Source organism: Vipera ursinii (genome assembly GCF_947247035.1).
Source record: "Vipera ursinii genome assembly, chromosome: 7".
In the NCBI taxonomy this organism is placed as follows: Eukaryota; Metazoa; Chordata; class Lepidosauria; order Squamata; family Viperidae; genus Vipera; species Vipera ursinii.
This window is the reverse complement of record NC_139521.1, coordinates 38,934,459-38,958,626: the sequence shown is the minus strand read 5'-3', so window position 1 is coordinate 38,958,626 and position 24,168 is coordinate 38,934,459. Positions and strand designations below refer to the sequence as shown.

The 24,168-nt window shown below is 33.1% G+C and overlaps 1 protein-coding gene across 1 annotated transcript in view; it reads right to left on the bottom strand.

The window, feature by feature from the left end:
- Positions 1-1,052: 1,052 nt before the first annotated feature.
- USP53 (ubiquitin specific peptidase 53) overlaps positions 1,053-24,168 on the bottom strand; it is a 37,186-nt gene continuing 14,070 nt past the window's right edge. Inside the window, exons 3-15 of the mRNA XM_083367601.1 lie at positions 22,189-22,281; positions 20,144-20,278; positions 19,452-19,565; positions 19,284-19,366; positions 16,831-16,936; positions 15,968-16,114; positions 14,986-15,135; positions 14,439-14,610; positions 11,570-11,716; positions 10,707-11,424; positions 9,726-9,802; positions 6,277-6,358; positions 1,053-3,157 (exon numbers count right to left, since the gene is read on the bottom strand). Of these exons, the coding sequence (XP_083223727.1) occupies positions 2,176-3,157; positions 6,277-6,358; positions 9,726-9,802; positions 10,707-11,424; positions 11,570-11,716; positions 14,439-14,610; positions 14,986-15,135; positions 15,968-16,114; positions 16,831-16,936; positions 19,284-19,366; positions 19,452-19,565; positions 20,144-20,278; positions 22,189-22,281 (3,006 nt within the window). The 3' untranslated portion in view covers positions 1,053-2,175. The remainder of the gene's footprint in view (positions 3,158-6,276; positions 6,359-9,725; positions 9,803-10,706; positions 11,425-11,569; positions 11,717-14,438; positions 14,611-14,985; positions 15,136-15,967; positions 16,115-16,830; positions 16,937-19,283; positions 19,367-19,451; positions 19,566-20,143; positions 20,279-22,188; positions 22,282-24,168) is intronic.

The following is a 24,168-nucleotide window of genomic DNA, read 5'->3' as shown; positions in this document are numbered from 1 at the left end:
TGTTGGTAGTATCAAATAAGACTAAGAAAACCAGAGTACTTTCTATACATGCAATGATATTCTCCACAGCAGCTTTAATATAAAAATATATTTATACAATTTATCACATTTTTGCAGCCCAACAATATACTTAAATATTTTTATTACAAACAACTGCTATGCATAATTTTTGTATTTAAAATACTGCACGATGCAAGAAACTTGCTATTTAAAACTCTAGCTACCATAAAATATACTGTATATTAAAATAAAATCTAAGACTTCATTAAGGCATTATTTCAAATATTTAAAAGATAATAATGCGATCCTGGATAACTGATTCAAGAAAATAGATAAATGGTTAATATTTGTCTACTACAAAAGGTAAATTTTTAATGCTTATGCCATTCTGTGCATATTTCTAATATCAGCATATGCTTCCAGCATTTAATACATTTTTATTAGTCTAACAAGGAGTTTTAAAATAATTCTGTCATAAAATTTCTTATGCTGCTTGTTTCATTTGGCAAAACAGTAGTGTTGACTATTAAATTTCTAATTAAGAGTACCTGATTATAAGGGGAAATGAAAACCCATTTAATGCACTTTTTCACTTTCTTGCAAAAGTTCTAAATATCTCACAAACAGAATTTCTAAGTGTTTCAGAAATACTTTCCAAAACTCTGGCTACTCAGGTCATAAACAAGTACCATGCTCCTCGGGAAGCAAATTTAATACACTTGTAACTGTGTAGAAAATGCAGTATTTCACACTGTGAAAGTTTTGTCCTGGAGCTAATCAGTTCACAGGGAAGTCATAACTACAAAATGACATCAAACACAAAAGCCTGGAAAATTGCTACAACATGCAGCCCATCCATATCAATCCATAAAGCTCTCTATATTTCACTTGAAAGGGAGCATTTCAAAACTGAAGTGTTTGGCACACTTCTGATACACACACACACATTATATATATATATATATATATATATATATATATATATATATATATATATATATATATATATATATATATATATATATATATATATATATATATGTGTGTGTGTGTGTGTGTGTGTGTGTGTGTGTGTGTGTGTGTGTGTGTATACATACACTAAGTATAGTAGATACAGCATGTGTGTGTGTATAAATATATACTGTACACATACTAAAATAATCCCATGTTGTCATACTGAGGTAGTACAGTGTATGTAGACTATATTCAATTTTTACATAGCAAGCTTGAAAGTGCCTTTACATGAAAAAAATGAAGTGCATGTAAACAATTCATATCTCTAAAAATTTCATTTTGTGACAAACTTTACATAAAATTTTCATAAGACGACAAAAACTCTCAAGGCCATTATAAAGATTGTACTACCTTGTTATTGCATTGTATCCTTTGGTGCATAAGAATAATCCTTATATTTAAATCTTGTTTCTTTAATCTAAAGCAGTACAAATTACTGTCTATACTTGTGAAGGTCAACTTATCTGTAAAAGGGCTTATCTGAGAATATATATCATACTCCCCATTTCAAATTCTGTGAAAGATTTTTTTCATGAGAATTCAACATTCAAAATAAGTTTAAACAGTTATGCTTTAAAATGTTCTGTCTTAAATAATATGGAAATTGCAAATGGATACATAATTGAGGTTTTATAACCTACAAAGTGCTATAATTAGTAAGAAATTTAACCGTGTAATCAGATCCAAAACCTATTTTCAAATATAAATATGGGCTTTTGAACTGTTCTAAATCAGGGTTGTCAATCATGCGGAGGCTGTGCCCACCCCAGCTCCGGCAATGTGAAAAAAGTTGCAATATGTTGTGACACATCACATGATGCGGCAAGTTTGACACCCATGTTCTAAATCAAGTCATTTTTAAAAGAAATTGTATTTTTTTTTTAAAAAAAGCTGTGTCTATTTATCATATGAAAGCAAGTGTAAATATTTTATAAATTACTCATTTAAAAGAATAGCCACTTTGATTGAACTTATGCAAAATTGGCATTTCCACAAGCATAAAACCATCTTTGATATTTCTTGATCACACATGCACATGCAAGGAACAATTCATTAATGTATACTTTCCAAATGAAATGTAGCTAAAGTATGTAAACTTAAACATCACATTGGGTTGAAGTTCTAAGGATTTATATTCATTTCCAAATTATTCATATTACACTATACTTTTCCAATATTAGATTTATGCTTCTGCTGAGATGTGGCATGATTTGATTCAGAAGTGTGGTGGTATGTAGTGTCCAACTGCATTCCAGTGGATAACAAAGATCTTTCTTTGTTTGACCCACTAGTATCTGCAAAATACAGTTTTGGTCTCTGGTGGTATTTAATTCTGTAAGTATCGGTCATACAGTTATCAACTGAAAAATAAGTAGTAAGCGATATAACATCATTTGCATTTGCATCCAGGGAACTAGAATTTGGTTCTGTAAAACAAGTCTGTTTCTTTAAAGGATTATTGGATGCAGTGCATAAATCCTTTCCTAATAAGCTCGGTGAAAAACTCATCTTAGAGGACTCATTGTAATGAAGTGCTTTCAATCTTTCTTCATTTGCAAATGAACTTGTTTCTGGTATACTTTTTGAAGTAGCAATAACAACATGCTTTTCAATTTTTGGATGATCTGTATAGTTCAACTCCACAGTGGATTCTTGTTCTATATCGTGCAAATGGGCCAGAGTGTATTTCTTTGGTGGTAAAGGTGGTGGAAGATTTTGGTAAACTGTTTCTGTTGCATCATCATGCTTATTACTGTACATGCTGGTTTTATGTCCAGTAGAAGGAGCAGATTCAGTACAGCAAGGCTTGGGTTTATTCTGTTGTAAGAAAAATGCAAGGGTAGGAGTGGAATTAACAGTCTTGGTATGAGATACCGGGCAAGGGGCTTGCAAATGGGTAGATGAAGATTCACAGTTGTTTTGAACTTTTTCAGACATGATTCCATTCTCACCAATATAAGAAAAAACCGAACTATCAGCACTATAGATATTTGTCTCAATAGGTACATTTTCACCAGACCATGGTAAAGAGCTTTGCTCATTGATTGTACTGGTTTTTATTTCTTGTTCAATGTGATCTTTTATAGCTGTCTGCACTGTTAATGTAGGTAAAGACTTCTTATTGCAATCTGGTACGTCAGTCCTAGAAAGCAAAGTATTTAAGGATGTAAGTATTAATATAACTATTGCAAAACAGTAAATATAATCCAATTCTATTTGAAATCATTAAAATAAAATAATCTTTGTTATTTCATGGTGGGATGGGGGAAGCCTATAAGTTTTTAAGAATCTAGTAGAAATCAGAATTTTGTGAACAAGTATACAGGTATGAGCAGGCTTTATATTCATGACTGAAATCAGTAAAGGCAGCAAATGCTCTTGGGAAAGAAAAGAATCAGCCAGAAAATATGGACAGTAAACTGGTACAGGGAAGTTATGGAAGAAACACTCCGATTGTCTGTCTTCATTAGTTAGGCATTAAATGTCTAGTTGCCAGATGAAGCCAATGCTTCAGGCTCAGTGAAAAGATAATATTTACAAAAAATACAAAAATTCCAATGATAACTGGTATAAAGACAGAAAGTCATCAAAAGATGGGAATGCTTCTGCATTTTATTGCATAGTGTCAAATATATGTCTATATGACATTTGCCATGAACAATGCATACTGTTTGATACAATAAACCAATGTTTTTCAAATTATTCCATAGAACTCTAGAGTTTTGTGAGATCCTAAGAGCAAAAGAATAAGGGGGAAAAAGTTTGCTGAAACAGTCAATTTTCTATCACAAGAGCTTTAATTTTTGATCAGTAGATCCAGGTTTAGTTTTTTAGCTAACAGTTTCCATGGCCTGAAAAGGTTTAAAACCCCCTGCAAAATACTACTGACTTTAAATCCCCTGAATGAACTGAAAATTCTTACACAGCCAGAGGTTTCTAGAAAAGATGTTTTAGGATACAATACCTGATTCCTATTCCCAAAATAATAGATTCTTTGCTGGTTTATTTCATGCCTCATATTTATGTGTATGTCTAGGCATCAGATATAATCTGCATTGTCCAATGGCCAAGTTCTAATCTGCTTAAATAACAAGGTTTGCGAGTGATCTCACTCTTACAAATTAACTGTGGGACAATATAAGAGCACTGATTGGTAGATTTCCATGTGTTTGTATTCCATCCATTCAAGATCATCAGCCAGCAGGACAAAAATTATCAATTGTTCGATTTACTGTGAGGTGGCATAGACTTGGGTAATCTCAGGCAAGAGTCACCTAAGTGAAAAGTTGCTGCTGGTACATTTTCAGTTCCAGCAATCTGTCACTTGTGTTATTTCTGAAAGTGTGAAGGCTGATAATGGGGGAATTTCTGCGAAAGCTATAGTCAAGCAGTCTGAAACCACACTAGTTTGGTTTCAAAAAAACAAGATAGGTGTTATGCCAAAAATAGAGTAGCTTCAGCCCATTATACTGCACAGACAAGAGAAAAGGTCCAAGAACATGAACACTGCTTTTATTATAAGCATTTGATAAATAGCTGTTGATGGAATTCTTTTACAATGGCTTCATTAATTTACCAATGCTCAAATCAAACTCAGTCCCAGAGGAGTAGAAGCCAGCCATTTTAAAAAAGGAATTATAAGCCAGTTATATTAACAGTTGTCTCAGAGAAAGTGGTAGGAGAAATCAAATTAAAAGGAACTAAGAACAAAGAGAAAGATTTGCTGAAGAAAAATTGGCATGAATTTTGCAGATAAATCTTGCCTCACCTACTTTTAGTGTTTTCTGATAGCACCAATAATCAGAAAGCCCTAAGAAAGCCTTTTTAAAAGTTTCTAATTAAAGGCTTTTGAGTAAATGTACTGGCCATGGGCTGTGAATATCTGTGCTTTTGTCAACAGCTAACTGGCTAAAATACAGAAAGCAAAGTAAAAGTGAATAGGCAGTTTCTCAATGGATGGAAGCAAGAAAGGAATTCAAATTTAGGAAGTATGAAGTGATGCACCCTCAGGCAAAAACCCCTAATTTCACTAACACCTTGATGCATCTGACTAGTCCAGGGGTCTTCAAACGCCTTGCCCACTGCTTGTGTGGCCCAGTTCCAAATGGATCACGGCCCGGTACCAGGCCACGTCTGAGGGATTGGGAACCCCTCCTCTAAAACATAATTAATTTGTGGAATTCATTTCTACAGGACATGATGATGGCCACTGATTTTGATAGTTCCTAAAAGGGTAAATTCATGGAAATTTATCAAAGTGTCTTAAAGAGTAAATATTATCTCTAAGATGGGGGTAGCGTGTCCCCAAATACTAAATGCAAAACAACAAAAGCAGTAAAGGGATATGTCTCCATTTCGTTTGTGAGCATGGACACAGTTTGGTCATTGTGAAAAACAAAATGCTGGATTAATATAAATCTGTTCCAAAGGAAATGTTTGTACACAGATATAAATCCCATCCTAATAAAGCGCTTTAGTATGACCCTTTTGTCTGAACAAAAAAAAATAGTTTATATTTATGGAGGAAAGCAATAGAATGCAATCTTAAAACACTTATGAACATAGGCTGCCCCCTATCTGTGATACTGAATGGCCTGGATAGTAACAGAGAGTGCAGCATGTGAGCATTAGTTAACCTACATGACTATAAAAACTTACTTTTCCACATTGATTTTTTCCATGGTTGAAGAAAAGATGATATAGATAACACATTCCTTTTTATATGTATTTAACATCTCTAAAATGGTAGGTTACAATACATCATCTTTTTCTTTTGTTCAAATATTCACATGTGCAACATTGATTTTATGTGGTATTGAAAAAATTGAAGACTCTACATTTCACAAGTAGTCCTTGACCTATGACAGTAATGGAGCCTGCTCAGGTTGGTTGTTAAGCACCCAAATGGGGTATTGTGATGGGGGAGCAACCCTCAGAACTTTGGAACTAGGTCATAAGTATCTTTTTGGGGAGGGAGTCCATAGCAATTTTGACTGGTCGTAAGTTGAGGATTGCCTATATGTATTTATAGAACTCATTGAAACTTAAGCATCCTCAATGTAAAAACTTGCTACCAATCTAAATTGAAAGCAAGGCATTTGCCATTAGTCACAGTTACTAATGCAGTTACAACAGAATGTACATTCTGTTTAGAATTATAAAGAGTAACTTCAGAACTTCAAGGAATGTCTGGAGACCTATATAGCCATACACAGTTACATATCCCTGCTACACATTACAAGATGCATAGTTAAAATTTACCTTTGTATCTGCTGATAAGAAGTTGATGATAAGTTAGGTGGCTTGTTGTTAATATGCGTATTAACTTCACCTTTCTTCAGTGCTGAAAAACAGTGTTTGTTATTTACTTTCAACCTATTTCTTTATAGTTAAGATTTACTCAAGTTAAACTGGTACAAAGCCTTCCAGCATAACACTCATAATTTTAAAATCCAAGGAGAAAGTATCAACATTTGTTCACATGTTTTCTAAATTTATCATTTGAAATTCCATAATTAATAGTGAATAACAAGCAAGATATTCAAAAGATCCTTTTAGACCTAAGGAAATCAACCTAACATAAACTCCTTCAAACCCAGTGTTTCAACAGGAAAAACATATATGCATTTGATGCAGATATAGGCCGACAATAATATTTAGCTCACTGAACATTTTCAGTTCCATGCTCTATGGAACTTTTCAAAATAAACAAACTTTTCAAAATAAACAAATAAAAATTTATTTGTCACTGGTCGCTGGTTTTTCTGCTGCAGTGGAGAATCCCCAGAAAAGATCTTGCCAAACTACAATATTAGCATTCCTTATTATTTACCATGTTGGCTGGAATTGCTGAAAGTTTTAAGTCGGCAACACCTGCAAGGCTATGGGTTCAACATTCTTAGATTATTACTATAAACACAGCTAGATTTGAAGGAAGTAAGGAAATTGAAAGACTAAAGAAAGAATGAAAAGCTGGAGCTCTCAATTTCAAATGTGTACTGCAATGTGTATCTTAGATTTAAAAATAAAGAAAAGACAGTTACAAGTAATCCTCAACTTACAACAGTTCATTTTGTGATCGAAGTTACAAACAGCAATGAAAAAAGTGACTTACGACCGTTTTTCATACTTATGACCATTGTAGCATTCCCATGGTCATGTGATTTACATTCAGATGCTTGACAACTGACTCTCTTTTATGATGGTTACAGTGTCCTGGAGTCATGTTATCCCCTTTTGGGAGCTTCTGACAAGCAATCTTAATGGGGAAACCAGATTCACTTAACAAGCGTGTTTCTAATTGAACAATTGCAATGGTTCACTTAACAAATGTGGCAAGAAAAGTCATAAAATGGGACAAAACTCACTTAAATTTCTCACTTAACAACATAAATTTTGGGTTCAATTGTGGTCGTAAGTTGAAGACTACCTGTATTAAATTTCTATTTTGGCTCAGTCTTTACCAATAAGAATTACTAGACTACTGAAATAGAGACAATATTGCCCTAAACTCCAAGGAAAAGAAAAAGGAACTATAGGAGAATAAGACTGACATCAATACTGGAAAGATTCTATAGTGGATTGATAGAAAAAATTAATAAGCCCTTTTGGAACAATGTGATCATTACTAAAAGAATACATCTTACCCAACTAACCTTTTTAATTCGTCAGTAGATTGTAGCAATTTTATAAATTTAAGCAACACATCTGATTAAGTCTCCCATGACATTATCACTTAGTAAGCAAGTTAACTGTGGAGTTGATTGCATAATCATTAAATAGATACTTAGCTGATTTGAAAAATGTGCCAAGAGCTCATCAGTGACTTTCATTTAACTGGACTAAAGTTATCAAAGGGGAAACCACACATTTAAATCCTGATCCCTTTGCTTTTCAACAATTTTATTAATCAATTAGATGAAGAGGAGGGCAAAGTACTTATCAAATTTAAGATGGATGGAGTTTAAGATAAATATTTTTAAAAAATATTTTGATAGTTAAGGGAAACCAACTGAAAATAATAGAATGAATTCAAAGTTGTGTCCATTGAATACAAAATACAGTATAAATGCTCAGATAAATGGTAGGGGATATTTGTATACCTAACGTGATAACAGTACTTACGAAAAAGATATTGAACAGTGAACCGTACAGAAGTTAGCAGTAGAATGTGATTGCAAAAAAAAGCCACATGCAATTTAAGGTTGTATTAAAAGTGTGTTGAATTTAGTATGCATTTTAAGAAGGTTTCAGGAAAACTGGAACAGTTCTAAGCACTACAAGAATGTTAAGAAAACTGGAAATTAAACAAGTGAGAGATATAAAGATATTGGGAATGTTAAATCTTTAGAAGAGGGACAGTCTCTAAAACAGCTTTATTATATGCTCAAATGAAGACTAGACACTTATCTATTGTGATATTGTAATTTGGTTTCTTAAATTAAGCAGGGATTATACTACAGAACCTAATGGTCTTTTCCAACTGTAGCTACAGGTAATCTTGTTTAGTTGTGGTTACAACAATAATGAAAAAGTAGCTTTATGATCAAGTCTCACATTTATGATTTTGTAGATCCATAAAACAAAGGAAAACTGAAGTAAGATCATCAGCAAAGTCTTGGTTTTACTTAGCAATCACTTTACTTAATGACCGAGTTGGCGGTCCCAATTGTGGTTGCTAAGTGAGGACTCTCTGTATAACCATCAACATAAACATACTATGACAAACATGTAAAATTAATCTTAAATGAAAAAGCCGTGATAGCTTAATCCTAAAATCTGCTACATTTACAGATGTGTGATCTGAAAGGGTATTTCTACTATTTGTTTTCCCTGGTAATTAAACAAACACGAGTAAATATTTAAAGTTAAAGTACCAAATATAATTAAATCATCCTGTGAGATATTGTTTTGAAAATATTTTCTAAATACATTTTCAAGCCAACGTACATTTTTTTTACTGTACTGGTACTAATTTAAATTAGATAAAAGTGTAACTGCCTAGGTCAGGGGTAGGCAACCTCGGCTCTTTTATGACTGACTCAGGAATTCTGGGAGTTGAAGTCCATGAGTCATAAAAGAGCTGAGGTTGCCTACCCCTGGCCTAGGTTCTCTAATAAAGTATCTTGAAACACCATGAAAGTACTATTAATTATTACTATTTATCTTGAACAGGAGGTGGCGGTACAAGCTTGCAACCAAATACTCCCAGTATAGTAACATTGTGGCAAACATTCAATGAGAATAGCTGGCTGATGTGCCTTCAGAATTCCAACTAATGTAAAAATAGATGTGTTATTTTTCTCTTCTGCTGACATGACGATCCATGCATGGCTAAAATCAGACACACTTGAAAGTAATTTTGACTCTACGTTCTAGTCATATTAATATGTCTGATGTTAGGACTGCACTTTTATTGCTACTATTAATGAAACAATGTTTTAGAAATTGAGAATAAATTTCATTTATATTATTTTTTTAATGTTTTATTATTTGCACATTATAAATTTCCACAAATTGGGTACTAATGATTTTTTTTCACAAGAATTGGAAAGCAACAAACAATTTGCACAGAAAACCTACCAAAAGTATCAAGAAAGAATTTGTAGATAGGAAGTTGTAATAACTCTAACATTTAAACAGTACATTGTTCACAGTCAAATACCAATTAACAATTCAATAAGCTGATGTAACACATATATTATCCTTACCTTCAAAAGAGTTTTTGTTCGGCTGGGAGAAAGACTGCAAGACATTTCCAGAATATCTGACTGATAGATTTTGGTCACTATGAAACAGGATACACTAATTATCAACAGCCTGTACAAATAGTATAACAGAGTTCACCAATCCTGAAACATTCTACTGAAACTTTTACAAAACACCTAAATGTTTCTACACAGGAATTTAGAAATTCAACAAAGAAATATATTTTATAGAAAAAAGTCAAACCTCGTTCCTCTTTTCTCTAACCCCCCCCCCATCCACTATTATAACTGGCAACACAAAGCAGAAACATCAAGAGAACACATCCAATTAAAGGTAAATGGAATAAAGAGAAGCAACAATATTTTACATGATTATAATCTTAGTACTTTTACAAAACCCAGCTTCATTATTCAAATACTGCCATTTAAATATAAGTAATGTTACACATGGCTCTTAATAAAATGTGTTAAGTTTCCCCCTCCCTCAAATACAGGAAATCTACACAGATAATGTCCGTAATAAAGATTAATAAGCAAATATTTTCATTTGACAATTTATATCTTGATAATCAAATATAAATAAAATATCAATGCAAGCAATTCTACATACTAGACCAGGGGTGTCAAACTGCCAGCCCATGGGCCAGATGCATCATGCGGAAGCCGTCCCCACCCCATTGCCGGCAATGGCAAAACTGTCCCAATACGTTGCGCGAAGTCACTTGACATCGCGGGTTTGACATGTCTGTACTAGACAATTAGTTTTGTATTTCTCTTCTCCCAAGATTTAAATTACCAATAGAACTGGAATACCACAAAATCTATTATGTTAAAAAATGTATTTTATTTTAAAGGATAAAATTTCTGGGAGAGAGTTTTGTGCTATGGTATAACAATACATAACAATACAACATGTATACAATACAACATATAACAATACATATGTATTTTGTATAATCACAAATATATTTTTAACATCATTACCTGCACAAAATGTTTTCTTTCAGAGTGTTTGGGTCAACTGGGCTATTTCCTTCAGTAACTGGTGAATCCAAATTAGCAGATGCATTGCAGATATGATCACTGCTGTCATAGCCACATTCAGTCCTTTGTGTCTGCCGATTATCAGGATGAACCTTTCTCTCTATAAATCCTGTTGTTTTTCCTCTATTTCCTTTCTTTCCCAAATCCAGTGAATTCTGGCTTCCTCCTTGTTTTGCTTCATCTTCATAGATAGTCATCAGACCCTTCTGACTCTGATTTTCTTTCGGGTAGTTTACTGAACTCTGCTCCTTTTCATGTTTTGGTTTATTGATTGCATTTAGCTTGCATTTTGAGCTATGCTCTCTTTTCTCTGAATCAGTAAAGATGCTATCAACATTCAGTGTTTCTCGCATGGGTTTCCAGCCTCTGCTTCGACTTCTGCTGCTACTGATACTTCCTTTGTCTTTGGAATCTTGGCTACTATCTGTTTCATAACCAGCTGTGTTGTCAGTTTTCATATGGTTCATCTTCTCCCCGTCTTCTGTTTTATTTGAGCTGAATGTCTGTACAGTGGGTCTAATTTGATTGTGCACCTTCTCATGTCGATAAGATCCTCTCCCTTGACTACCATACAAACGTTCACTGAAATGATGCCTAAATCCAGTTCCAGAAGGTGGTGATCCTGGCTTAAGATTAGTATGTATTTCTCCTGATAGATCTTAAACAAAGTACCAAAACAAATTATTTATAGTATTCAACTTTATTCTTTGTATAAAATATCTTTTAGTTCCTTAGAATTTCAAGGCAAACTTAGGTAGGTTTGGTGTATTTGGGAGGAATTAGCCAGAGGAAAATTCTGTTACCTTTTTGTTTTCCAGATTCTTTCCTTGATCCTCTGTCAGGGTTTTTTCTTAATGATGACGGGTAATTTTTCATCTCAGCTGCCTTTTGAGCACATTCTCTGGAAAGATCTTTTGCTTTTTCTCTATGATCATTATGTCCCAATTTACCTGCAGCAATAAATGCAATTATGCTGTACACATTCATGGTAATGGAACAGACAAAAAGATAATCTGATTCAGCTTTCCCTAATTTTTTTGGATAGACCAACAAAAGAAAATAACTTCAGCAAATATAAAAAAGTTTATCTCCTGCAACATATAATGCTTAGCAGATTACAATTAAATTATTAAAAAAGCAGTGGGTTACTATCCTGTATTTGGGGGGAATTCTCTACTTTTTCTTCAGTGGTATTAGAAAAAAGTTGGATCTCTGAGGTTTCTTTTTTTTCTGAAGAAGGTGCTGAAAATGATAAATCTTAAGAAGCAGCATATATAGGTTCATTTTCATACCTTCCCTTTTCCAAAGCTTAATCAGAACAGGAATGAGGAAAGAAACAAGACTGCTTCCAGGAGAAAGTAGAAACTATATTCTAGATTCTGTGGTAAGAACTCAATAATTCTAAAACAAGCCCATTCATTTGTAAATATACTATCCCTCCATACTCAACCAGATTTGGAATAACCAGACTATTTTTTATTTATTTATTTTAATTCCATTTATATCCCGCCCTTCTCCGAAGACTCAGGGCGGCTTACAAGCTTAGCAGTAGCCTTCATTCTATGTATATGCCTGCTTATTAGGGCTTTCACACACCCCCTAAGCGGCATTATTACAAAGTCAGCTTAATTGCCCCCAACAATCTGGGTCCTCATTTTACCTACCTCGGAAGGATGGAAGGCTGAGTCAACCTTGAGCATGGTGGGATGCGAACCTGCACTAATTGCAGGCAGCTGGTGTTACTTAAGGAGGCATTAGCCCACTGCTCCACCAAGGCTCTTGAAACTACAGGTAGTCCTCAACTTACAACCATAATTGGGACCAGAATTTCCACTGCTATGCAAGGTGGTTAATTAAATGAGTAACACACAATTTTTTGACCTTTTTTTGTCATGGTTGTTAATCAGCACAGTTGATAAAGAGAATCATTCATTCATTAAGCGAATCTGGCTTCCCCCACTGACTTTGCTTGTTGGAAGCCAGATGGGAAGGTCGCAAATGGTGATCATATGACCTCAAGATGCTGCAACTACTGTAGATACATGTTGATTGTCAAGTGCCCAAATTTTGATCACATAACTATGGGGATGCAGCAATGGTCATAAAGTGAGGACCAGTTCTAAGTCATTTTTTCAGTGCCATTGTAACGCTGAATGGTCACTAAATGAATGATTGTAAGTCAGCGACTACCTGTACTGTAATTTCAAATATTGTTTTTTATTCATTTGTTTCACTGGGTTCTCTTTATCTAGTTTGAGGGTTTATGTGGAGAACATATTATGTTTTAGGTCATATTTATGTAGAAATATAGAAACTTCAAAAGATATTTGATTCACAAAATTTAAGCACCACTGTAACGTGGTAGTTTGCTAAACATTTTATATAATTAGCTTATATAATGCTTAATTACTTGTAGGTAACATTTTTAAGAGCAAAACAAAATTATATATAATTAACCTTGCAATTAACCTAATTACAATTCAACCCAGTAATTTAAAAAAAGTGTATGATACATACTTGACCCTCTGACATTAGTAGGTTGAGAAAAGTTCCTAGTAAAGGCAGAGTTTTCTAGCTGCACTTTTTTACTCTTCTGGTTAGAGGTTTCTTCAAATCCATTCTCCTTTACATAATCTGATTTAAGAAAAGTATATTTCTCAAATCCTAGAAAAAAGAAATGTTAAAAAACCCTACTTTTAAGAAGAAGACATTTACTCATTTTATCTCTGAAATTGGTTTTCCGATGAATAACCTGTCTAAAAAATTAAAAAATAAATGCCTGAATAAAAGATATAGTGGGCACACTACAGTTTAAATTTATTAGGAAAAATATTTGAAGAATGTTCAAACTTCACCCTTTACTAATAAATACATAGTAAAATTCCATTTCAGACTAAAAAATCCACATTTTAAAAATATTTAGTTATTGAACAAAACAAAAAAACAACCAAGCAAGAAAACAACTAAGTTCAGTAAGAAGGACGCCACAATTCAGCAATGAGCTACATGTATTCTGATAGAAAGGTCTAGTATCTGATTCTTGGTAAAAAAAAAAAACAACAACAACAAATCCTGTATCTATTTTGTATGCAATATATTACTCCATCCAATGTGAAAAATTAAATAAGTCTCAGACTCAATTTATTAATTTCCTAATAACTAAAGATCCCACAACTTTCCTATATCTAGCATTGACCTCAAAAATTGAGCATTAATACAAGCTTATTAGCCTTTCAAAAAGTTCTTAAAACATTTTTTTAGCACCTTAGGGATCCCATGGGAACAGGGATGCTCCAAAGTGGTTATATTGTATTTAGGATGTTGGTCTATTCTTAGTTGTATTTATGGTGATTTTTTAAAAAAATGGCTGTATAGTTGTTTTAAAGGGCCACCAAAAGTCATGTTTGTGAGATGGGTCGCTATATAAATTTGCCAAATAAAATAAAAATAAACATGTCCACTGGAAAATTTTGAGTGAGTTACCGTCTCTACCCCAACTTGCCACACAGTCTGAGAATAAAAACTAGGACAGACTTTCATGTATAATGAGTGGGAAAAAAGGTGGATTACGAATATATTGGCAGGCCAACTTTCAGGTTATGTGCACCATATTAAGCATCTCCTCATCTTACTAAATAAATATGAAGTTGTAAATATTCAAATTTCTATTACCAAATTCTTCACCGTTTCCTGTAGAGGCTTTATAATGTGACCAATGAATTATATGCTGCAGTGCATCTTCTGTTGATACTGGTGTACCATCTGGGTTTGCATAAAATAGTAGCAATGGTTGAAAGTGACACCGGATGCACTTGGATACCACATCTTTCCATTTTGTTCCAACCTAAAAGACAAAAGTAAACATTTAATTCAGTTAAAAAAATGGCAATCTAATTAAAACTAAACTGGTATACCTTCAAACAAATCAAAACTTCTTTAAATAATTTAGACATGTGAAAAATAACTCTACAGCCCTTTTGTGTAATGCATGCTAGTAAAGCAGCAAATTCCCTGCATGACTTAGAACAAAAACTAAATCTTTCATCTTACGTCATATGCATGATTAGAAAATATTCTGACAGCCTTAATTTTGATATCAATACATTAGTTCATGTCTTGTTATCAAAATTAAAGATGGCAGAATGTTGTATAAAGTATCTTTAATTATTTTTAGGAGCTATCTGGATGCCTCTATATAAAATGCAATATCATAACTTACCTCTTTAACATTAGCATCATCAAATAACACCCATTTACAACTCTTGGTATGAAAGGCGAAGGCACAATAATGTCTGCTTGCATAGCATATCATCCCCACAAGGAAAAGCTCGCTGTTTTTGGCATGTTCATCAGTAACCCTATAGAACAACTGTAAAAACAATAGGTAAACTAGTAAGAAATAGAGCTGAAGATAAATTACAATTTTACATAGCCAGATTGAAAGAGTTCGTGCAGTTTATTTACTAAAGCATATAAAATAAAGCATCTGAATTCTTTTACATCAACATACTGTAATCTTAGAGACGCCTTTTTCAGAATAAATCGTTATACAACTGATTCCCTCATTAAAAGTTTTATGTTTTACTTGAGTCATTTATTATCACTTAGATCAATGGCCTAAGACTTCCAGGCTGTAAGTAGGAATCACCAAATTAAAAAAGTACATTGACTTTTCAGAATGTACCTTTGGATTATATTAACTATTTTACTGAATTTTAAGTTATCTTTTAAATTTCTGTTTCTGCTGTTTTAAAACTGAAATACTTTATACATTATATAATAAATAAATGTGTACATTATTGTGTATTCAGTTATACATTTGTACTATTTTGTTCTAGGACACCTGAGAAATTTTATTAGCTGGAGCACATATTTTAAAGGTTGTATTTTGATTTGTTTTACACATCCAAGACTAGCTGCATTGTATCTTTTTTAAAAAAATAAAGAAATCTAGGCCTATTAAAATAGTGGTAAATGATGAAGAATAATATTTCATGTGCAATCTAGTCATAAAGTTTAAAAAATCCTTTTAGCACGGAATTCTATGTAAGCTTTTCAGGGAGAAATTCCAACTTCATTTGATTGAATTTCTTCTGAGAATAGAACTCTAGTATTAGACAAAACAGAGAACTCTGTTCTTAGTAATTTCATTTAATATGTTGAGAGACACAGAAAATTAAATATATTAATATGTTCAATACCCCTGGAAGATAAAGTTGTGTTGCCAGATTTCGGATGACATCTTCTGTTAGGTCAGAGTGTTCAGAATCCCAAACTAATCCAATAGTAACTATTTCTGGAGAATTCATTAGAACACGACGGATTTTAATTTTTTGGCCACAGTTGCTCTACCGAAAAAAAAGAGGGGACAAACAGTATGATCTAGATGCTTTTGAATGTCAAGATCTTTATATAAACCACATAAAATTCACTTAGATGGCTATGTTTTATAATAGACAATATCTCCAATTTACTCACATCCCAAATTCCATTATTTCTGAACTAAATGGTCAGATATAAACTTAAATATCAATATGCAGCAATTCATCTGAGTTTCTTACCACGTTTTTTTAAAAGTAGGTTTCTTTAGAGACTAAAACAAATTGTAATTTTATTTTTTGGTCACTGAAGTGTTTAATTGCAATTAATTGTTTTGTGTATCAATAAGCTATATGATTTTTACTAAAAATGTGCACATCACCACTGCCATTTTAAATTCTCCAAAATGACAATTTTTATGCTTGATAATATAAAGACTTTCTGTATAATAAATTTTGATATATTGTTTTAAACACAATTAACCTTTTTCAAATAGCTATTATTTTATCTGAGAGCCAAAACCAAATAATTGTTTAAGGGGTTACTTTTCCTGGGATCTTGTCTTAATTTTGTATGCCAACATGTACTAATTTGATTTATGATTTAAGTATTTGAAGGCTACATTGACCTGCCAAGACAAATTTTAAAAACTAACTTTTCACTTAATGTTAAAAGTTTGGATTTATCACTACAAGGGACCATCCCCCACCAAAATAGAAGAGCAATATTTCTTTGGTAAACTTACAGGACAGTTCCTGAAGTCATCTGTAGTATTTGCAGCCTGAAGGAGTTGAGCAAACATTTCTGGCTTGAGTCTTTCATTCCTTTCTACCATTCTATCAATTTCATTGCTGTAAATGAAGTAATTTGATTTAGTCCATTTTATTATTGCAATTAACAGAATGTTCTTATATTTGTTCCATTTATATTCTGATTTTTACTAAGGAGTACAAGATAGCACAAATGCACTAATTTGTCCCATTCTTCCACACAATAACCCTGTTTGGTAGACTGAGATGAGATCATAACTGGCATTTGCCTAGTGAGTTTCCATGTTTGAAGGTGAGCATTTTATTGTTTACATTAAAGCTGGTGAGAAAGTTTAGAAAAAAAACCCCAGTTATTTCTTTTACAGATTTAGATCTATTTAGGGCTATGCAAATCTTACAGGATATTAAAAATACAGAAAGGTACATGAAAAGAAAATGTATTATATAAATATGAATGTAAATATTTTCAAGGATGGAAAAAAACAACAGATGCTTGGACCTTAAAACCACACAGGGCACCTCAACAGCCTATGAACTGAGCTCTGGTCAAAACTTCAGCACTTTGCTATTGTTCTTATGACTGGAATTTCTTAAAAAACACTTTGGAAAAAATTATTTGACCATTTCTGATCATATGAGGCGAATATATCTCACTAAACTTCTCCATTGCAATTAAAAATATCAGGCTATAAAGACAAAGTAAAACAATTTGCTATAATTTCAACATTCCCTAAACATTTCATTTGTAGAAAGCATTATTTATGGGCTTAAAATTTGGCAAATGTAGTGATATCTAAAAATTATGTTAGCTATTCCATTCCATCACAATAACTTGTTAAATGGATACATCTAGCTTACCTATAAATGTCCATTCTACTTGGAAGCAGGATTACAGCTTGGACTGATGGGAAATCGTTCCATGTAGGAGAATAGGATAATTTCCTCTGCTGTGCCTTGTGAAATACTTTAGTTAAATTCTGATTTCCATCATCTGGGAGGAAGCAACTTCCTATTAGTTCAAGCTGTTATTTTAGTTCCTAAAGAAGTAAAATAATGGCTGATCTAGAAACCTTAAGAAAGATTTGATCAGTCAGAAGTTGCCAATTGACACAACTTCTGAACTTTAAAACCTTTATATCTGTTGTTTTTATCTGGTTGTTGTGCACCGCCCAGAGTTCTTTTTGCAAAATGGGTGGCTAAAAGGTTTGATTAATAAATAGTAAATAAAAACCTAAGCAGTCTCAGACTTAGAGTGAGGGAAAAAAGTATTTGATCCCCTGCTGATTTTGTATGTTTGCCCACTGACAAAGAAATGATCAGCCTATAATTTTAATGAGTTTTATTTTAATAGTGAGAGACAGAATCATTGACAAGATCCTCCCATGTAGTTCTGGTCTGATTCCTCACTGTTCTCATGATTATTGCAACTCCATGAGGTGAGATCTTGCATGGAGCCCCAGACTGAGGGAGATTGAATTATTTTTGTGTTTCTTCTATTTGCAAATAATCACAACAACTATTGTTGTCTTCTAACCAAGCTGCTTGGCAATAATCTAGTAGCCCATTCCAGCCTTGTCCCTTGTCCCTGACATCCTTTGACAGCTCTTTGGTCTTGGCCATGGTGGAGAGTTTGGAATCTGATTGTTTCTGTGGACAGGTGTCTTTTATACAGGTAACAAGCTGAGATTTAAGAAAGTGCTCCTAATTTTAACTTGTTATCCGTATAAAAGACACATGGGAGCCAGAAATCTTGCTGATTGATAGGGGATCAAATACTTATTCACTCATTAAAATGCAAATCTATGTTTAACTTTTCTGAAATGCGTTTTTCTGGATTTCCTTTGTTGTTATTCTGTCTCTGTTAAAATAAACCTACCATTAAAATTATAGACTGATCATTTCTTTGTCAGTGGGCAAACATACAAAATCAGCAGGGGATCAAATACTTTTTTCCCTCACTATAATTACTATTTCAATGAAGGACTATCAGAAAATACTAATGCTGTAATGCATTTGAAAAACATCCAAGAAAGCAATTAGAAACCATTTCTGCACAGTTGTGAAAAAAAATATGTAGACTTGTCCATCAAGTCACCAGAAGTTGAGCATGTAATATATGTTATTGTGTTCAATTCATCAGTGTTTTTATCAATAGAATATCATCTTACAATAGATATTTCATTCTCATTTGACAACAAATACAATGGAATTTTTAGAACATAAATATCTCTCTCTCCTAGGAACTGATTACACTTTCGGATGTGAATATTCTTCAGTTTTAACTTGATAAAGAGGTAATTGGATCATTAATCAAAGCTAGAATCTTTGCTTTAACCCATGTCTCACTATTTACAACTTGAATTTAAAATTGTTAACTTATGAGAATGGAGGAAAAAATACAAATCACAACAAAAATACATTTCCTTACCATAATGCTGTTGTTGAAATGTAACGTACAAATTCTGTAAAAGGCAAAGGGTCCGAGGATGCCCCACAACTCAGACATACACACTATAAATAAAAGAAAGTTTTTAAAAATTTTTAGAAGTAATGTTAAATGTTAAAGAAGTAAAATCAATATGAATAAATATCTTACCTGTTCATATAATGTCATAGCAAACTTTTGATGTGTTATGCAGGATTTAGAAGTGCACATATCTGTTCCACTGCTTGGTACTATGTGATAGTGAATTCTCTCAAGGATATTTTCCTAAACAAGTAATGGTTTTATTTTAATCATGATAATGATATGCCATCAAGTTGGTATTGACTATAAGAGGCCTCATATGCAAACATTATCTGTCCCCAACCTGCTCTTCACACAATACATTTCACCAACTGAACCTTCAAAATGGCTTGTATATATGTTTCAATATGGTCATTTTTATCTCACAAGAACAATTTCTCTTTCATTCTGAAATAAACCAGGCTCCTTTGCTCTATGTTCCTATGCGCAGAATAAAGGGACAATAGTGACTGGATAAAAAAATCCCCATTGTATTCAGAATTATAATCTTTGTAGCAAATGAAATGATTACCAAACTCTATATAACTGGGTATATACAATAGCTCAAATAAATATTTTTGTATTACAAATTACCTTTATTCTCAGTCTTTTACATAATAATAATAATAATAAATCATTGTTATAGTCCTTTTCAGAATCCCAAAGCATACTTCCCTAAAGTGATTTTTCTGACTTTTCACTGAAATATTGAATATGGCTCTTCGGCAAGAAGAAGCCAAGAATCAAAACAATACTTAAAATAAATGTTATATCATACTTACAAAACATTCTGCTGCATCATCCATAAAACCAAGCTGAAATCGATGTTCATCTTTAAAACTTTCAGCCAAGGCATGCCTCATGTTATTTGATGGGAGAGCCTTTTCTCGACTGTGTTGGAATTGGGAAAATAATGTCTGGAAACCAATATTAATATTTCATCTATTAAATGATTGGGAGCAGTATAGTGTACTTGAATACATTAAAACAAAGTCTAGCATTTGGTAGCATTGAGAACTTGTGATTCTCCAGATGCTACTGAACTAGAATGAAGATTTTTCACTATTAGCTGGCTAAGACTTCTGGAAGTTGACCTTCAGCAACTAAAAGTCAAATTGTTCCCTATACAGTATAGAACACTGTTCTGTAACAATGGCCATTTTGAACACAATGCAGGTATCCAATAGTAAAGATAAAGGTTCCCCCACATGTGCGTGCTAGTCGTTTCCAACTCTAGGGACCGGTGCTCATCTCAGTTTCAAAGCCGAAGAGCCAGCGCTTATCCGAGGACATCTCCGTGGTCATGTGGCCGGCATGACTAGATGCCAAAGGCGCATGGAACGCTGTTAACTTTCCACCATAGTGGTCCCTATTTTTCTACTTGCATTTTTACGTGCTTTCGGACTGCTAGGTTGGCAGAAGCTGGGACGAGTAACAGGCGCTCACTCTGCTACGCGGCACTCGGGATTCAACCCGCCAAACTGCCGACCTTCTGATCGACAAGCTCAGCGTCCTAATCCACTGAGCCACCGCATCCCTAGGTATCCAATACACAATACCATTTACTCACCATACACCATAATTCACTTTTGCTTTGTTCCTCCTACAAGTTGATAGGCTAAAAAGAACCGAAAATCTAAATCCTTGGCAGTTTACAATATGCTTGAATTGGAATCCTGCTGTTTTCTCTTCTAACCAATCTCATTAATAAATAAATTAGTAAGCCAGGAATCTGGAATCTTGGCACAATGTGTATGAAATACACAATCATGAGCCATGGTGGGTCAGTGGTTAGAATGCAGTATTGCAGGCTAACTCTGTCCATTTCCTTCCATCCTTCTGAGGTCAGTAAAACGAGGACCCAGATTGTTGGAGGCAAAAAGCTGATTTGTAAACTGCTAAGAAAGTGCTGTAAAGCACTATGAAGCAGTATATAAGTCTATGTGCTATTGCTATATTTGTGCTTATTCCTTTCAAATAAGAGAGAATTATATGTGAAGTGGACTATCATGTTGTTATCATCATTAGAAATATATATATATATATATATAAAATTTCCACCAAGAGAATTTTTTTGACACTTGAACTCATTGAAAATCCGAAACGTTGAGCCAGAATGACACAGTTTGGTTCTGCTATAATTATGAGGAAATCATAAAAGGCTAAAAGATCAACACTCAGTATACTTTAACAATTCCCACAATGGCTAACCATGGCATGAAAGCTGTATCTTTACCCTCTCTTTAGTAACTGGTGCTTTTGTTCTGAGCATGGGTTCTACATAAGAATAGCAACAAAATAAATCAATATAATATTCCTAGTAGTAAATGAAAAACCGGTATCCAACAATTACACTTGTTTTTCTTATCTAATTCTTTTCCTTTACTAAGCTACATCTGTTTTAGACAAAGAGGACACAATTTGTATCCCTTAAGTCAATTCATACAGTTCTCAACCCAATTTCAAAACACCCATACAAAGAATCAATACAGACATCTGCCACTGATTATCTTTTAGTTGGGGAAATAAAGAGTATCATAAAAAATGTAGATGTTCTAATCAATTTCACAATGCTACCATTATTATATGGTAATCAACAAATTATAACAGAAAGAACAAGTCCTTTCAAAGAAAAAAATGCCCATTACTGCTTTATGTACAGAATATTGATCCAAACCAATTAAAACAATTAACAAATCCTACTTTTAAGGTTTTTTTCCTACAATTTAACTTATTAGATATGTGTCAATGAACCAGAGATTTTCATGAATATTTGCCAAAATTAATTTTCATTTATACAAGGTAAATAAGAAAATGATAAGGTTACCTTCAAAGCACAAAATATGCAGGCATCACCTTGACAAACGTGTCCTGTAAGACCTCTTAAACTTCTACGGAATATATCAAGTTGCCATAAAACCTACAAAGAAGAAAAATACTAACATCCATTTTTGCCAAAGATTTATTTTTATTCAAAGGTCAATGTCTACAATTAATTGCTATTTTTTTGCTACAGATACACCAAGATAACATGAATCACTACATGTACATTGCTTCTGTGTGGATGCTCTTAACTTTAGTGGAACCTGCAATAATTTTGAATAGGTATTAAATGAAAAGCAATTGTTTCCTATCCAACTTGTTTTCTTTCATTCAGTCTATTACTGTTTAAACCAATGTATAATTTTACAAAATATTTTACCTAGTAATTTTCTTGGATTATGGTTATACAGGATATAGTTAATGTATATATTATATATGTATGTGTGTATATATAATTTTATATATCATAGTAACCATACATTTAATTAATCATAATCATTTCATCGAACATAAAAAATAATGAACACAAACACTGTAATAGTTATTGTTATATTCATATATCATATTGAAGCAACATCCTTCAGAACTGTGATTTAAAAAAGAATGGGCAATATTTGATCACTTCATATTTCAAAATAATTAAACCCATAGTTCCATACAGTATTTTGTACTGTTCGGAAGTAGAAACAGTAATTAAGCAGTTTTTTAACCTAAGAACATATTATAGATTTGGCTTGGTAGGGCAAAAATAAACCAGAGATTCCATTTAACAAAAAAACTTGGCATTACTCTCTACTAGGAACAAATATGTAGTACATGAGGATATATTAATTCTAAATTATGATTCATATCAAATAACCATATATGCAGTCACTTCATATATACAGTCATGGCTGAAATTGTTGGCACCCCAGAAATTTTTCCAGAAAATCAAGTATTTCTCACAGAAAAGTATTGCAGGAACACGGTTTGCTATACACAGGTTTATTCCCTTTGTGTGTATTGGAACACAACAAAAAAGGGAGGAAAAATGCTAATTGGACATAATGTCAAACAGTATTTATCCTCCTTGTGATCAGTTTGTGTCAGAAACAGATACTTAGAATGGTCTTTATTAAAAGAGATAAAATGCCACAATTATAGCAAAAAAACATGTTTGGAGAAGCAGTAAAATGCCCAAACATGGATTCTTCTGTTGGAAGAATTTAAACACAAAGCTTTTAAAAACAATCTCGCTTCTTCCTTGATCAGTCACTATCAAGTCACAGAAACCTTTCACATAAGTTAAAGTTTACCTTGAATGTTTATGTTATGAAATACTTTGCAAATGTTGTTTATAGAATTGGGAAATATTATTATGGTATAAAACAGGCTTGCAGAAATTGTAGAGGGGAAAGGACTGCATTGATAAATTAAAAATCATGCATCACCTGGAGTGCCAATCAGCTGTCTGCAAGATAGTGGAGCAGCAGCAGTGTTGGAGGTGGCAATGACCACAAGGCATAGAAGTGCTTGACAGTCCACTTTCAAGGCAGTGGTGAATTTATTACTTTTTCAAAAAATACTAGCAGGCTGCTTGGCATCCTGAGAGCTGTATGTTGCACAGGCCTGGTATAAAGTATTTTATATTATAAATTTCATTTCAATTTGATAGAAGTATCGAATACAGTCTTGATTTCAATTACTATAATTTTAGCAGCTTTTATATATGCATTTTTATTTTGTTTTAAAGAGCATTTGGCTATATTTTGAATTTTATGTGATCTTTCTCTATACATGAGAGCCAGTTCAGTCTGGTGGTTAAAGCATCCAGCTAGAGGCTAGGAGATTGTGAGTTCTAGTCCTGCCTTAGGCATGAAAAACCAGAGACAGTCACTCTCTCTTAGTCCAACTCACCTCACAGGGTTGTGGTTGTGAAGAAAATAAGAGGAGGAAGGAGAATTGCATGTGTTTACCACCTTGTTATTTATAAAAATAATAAAAG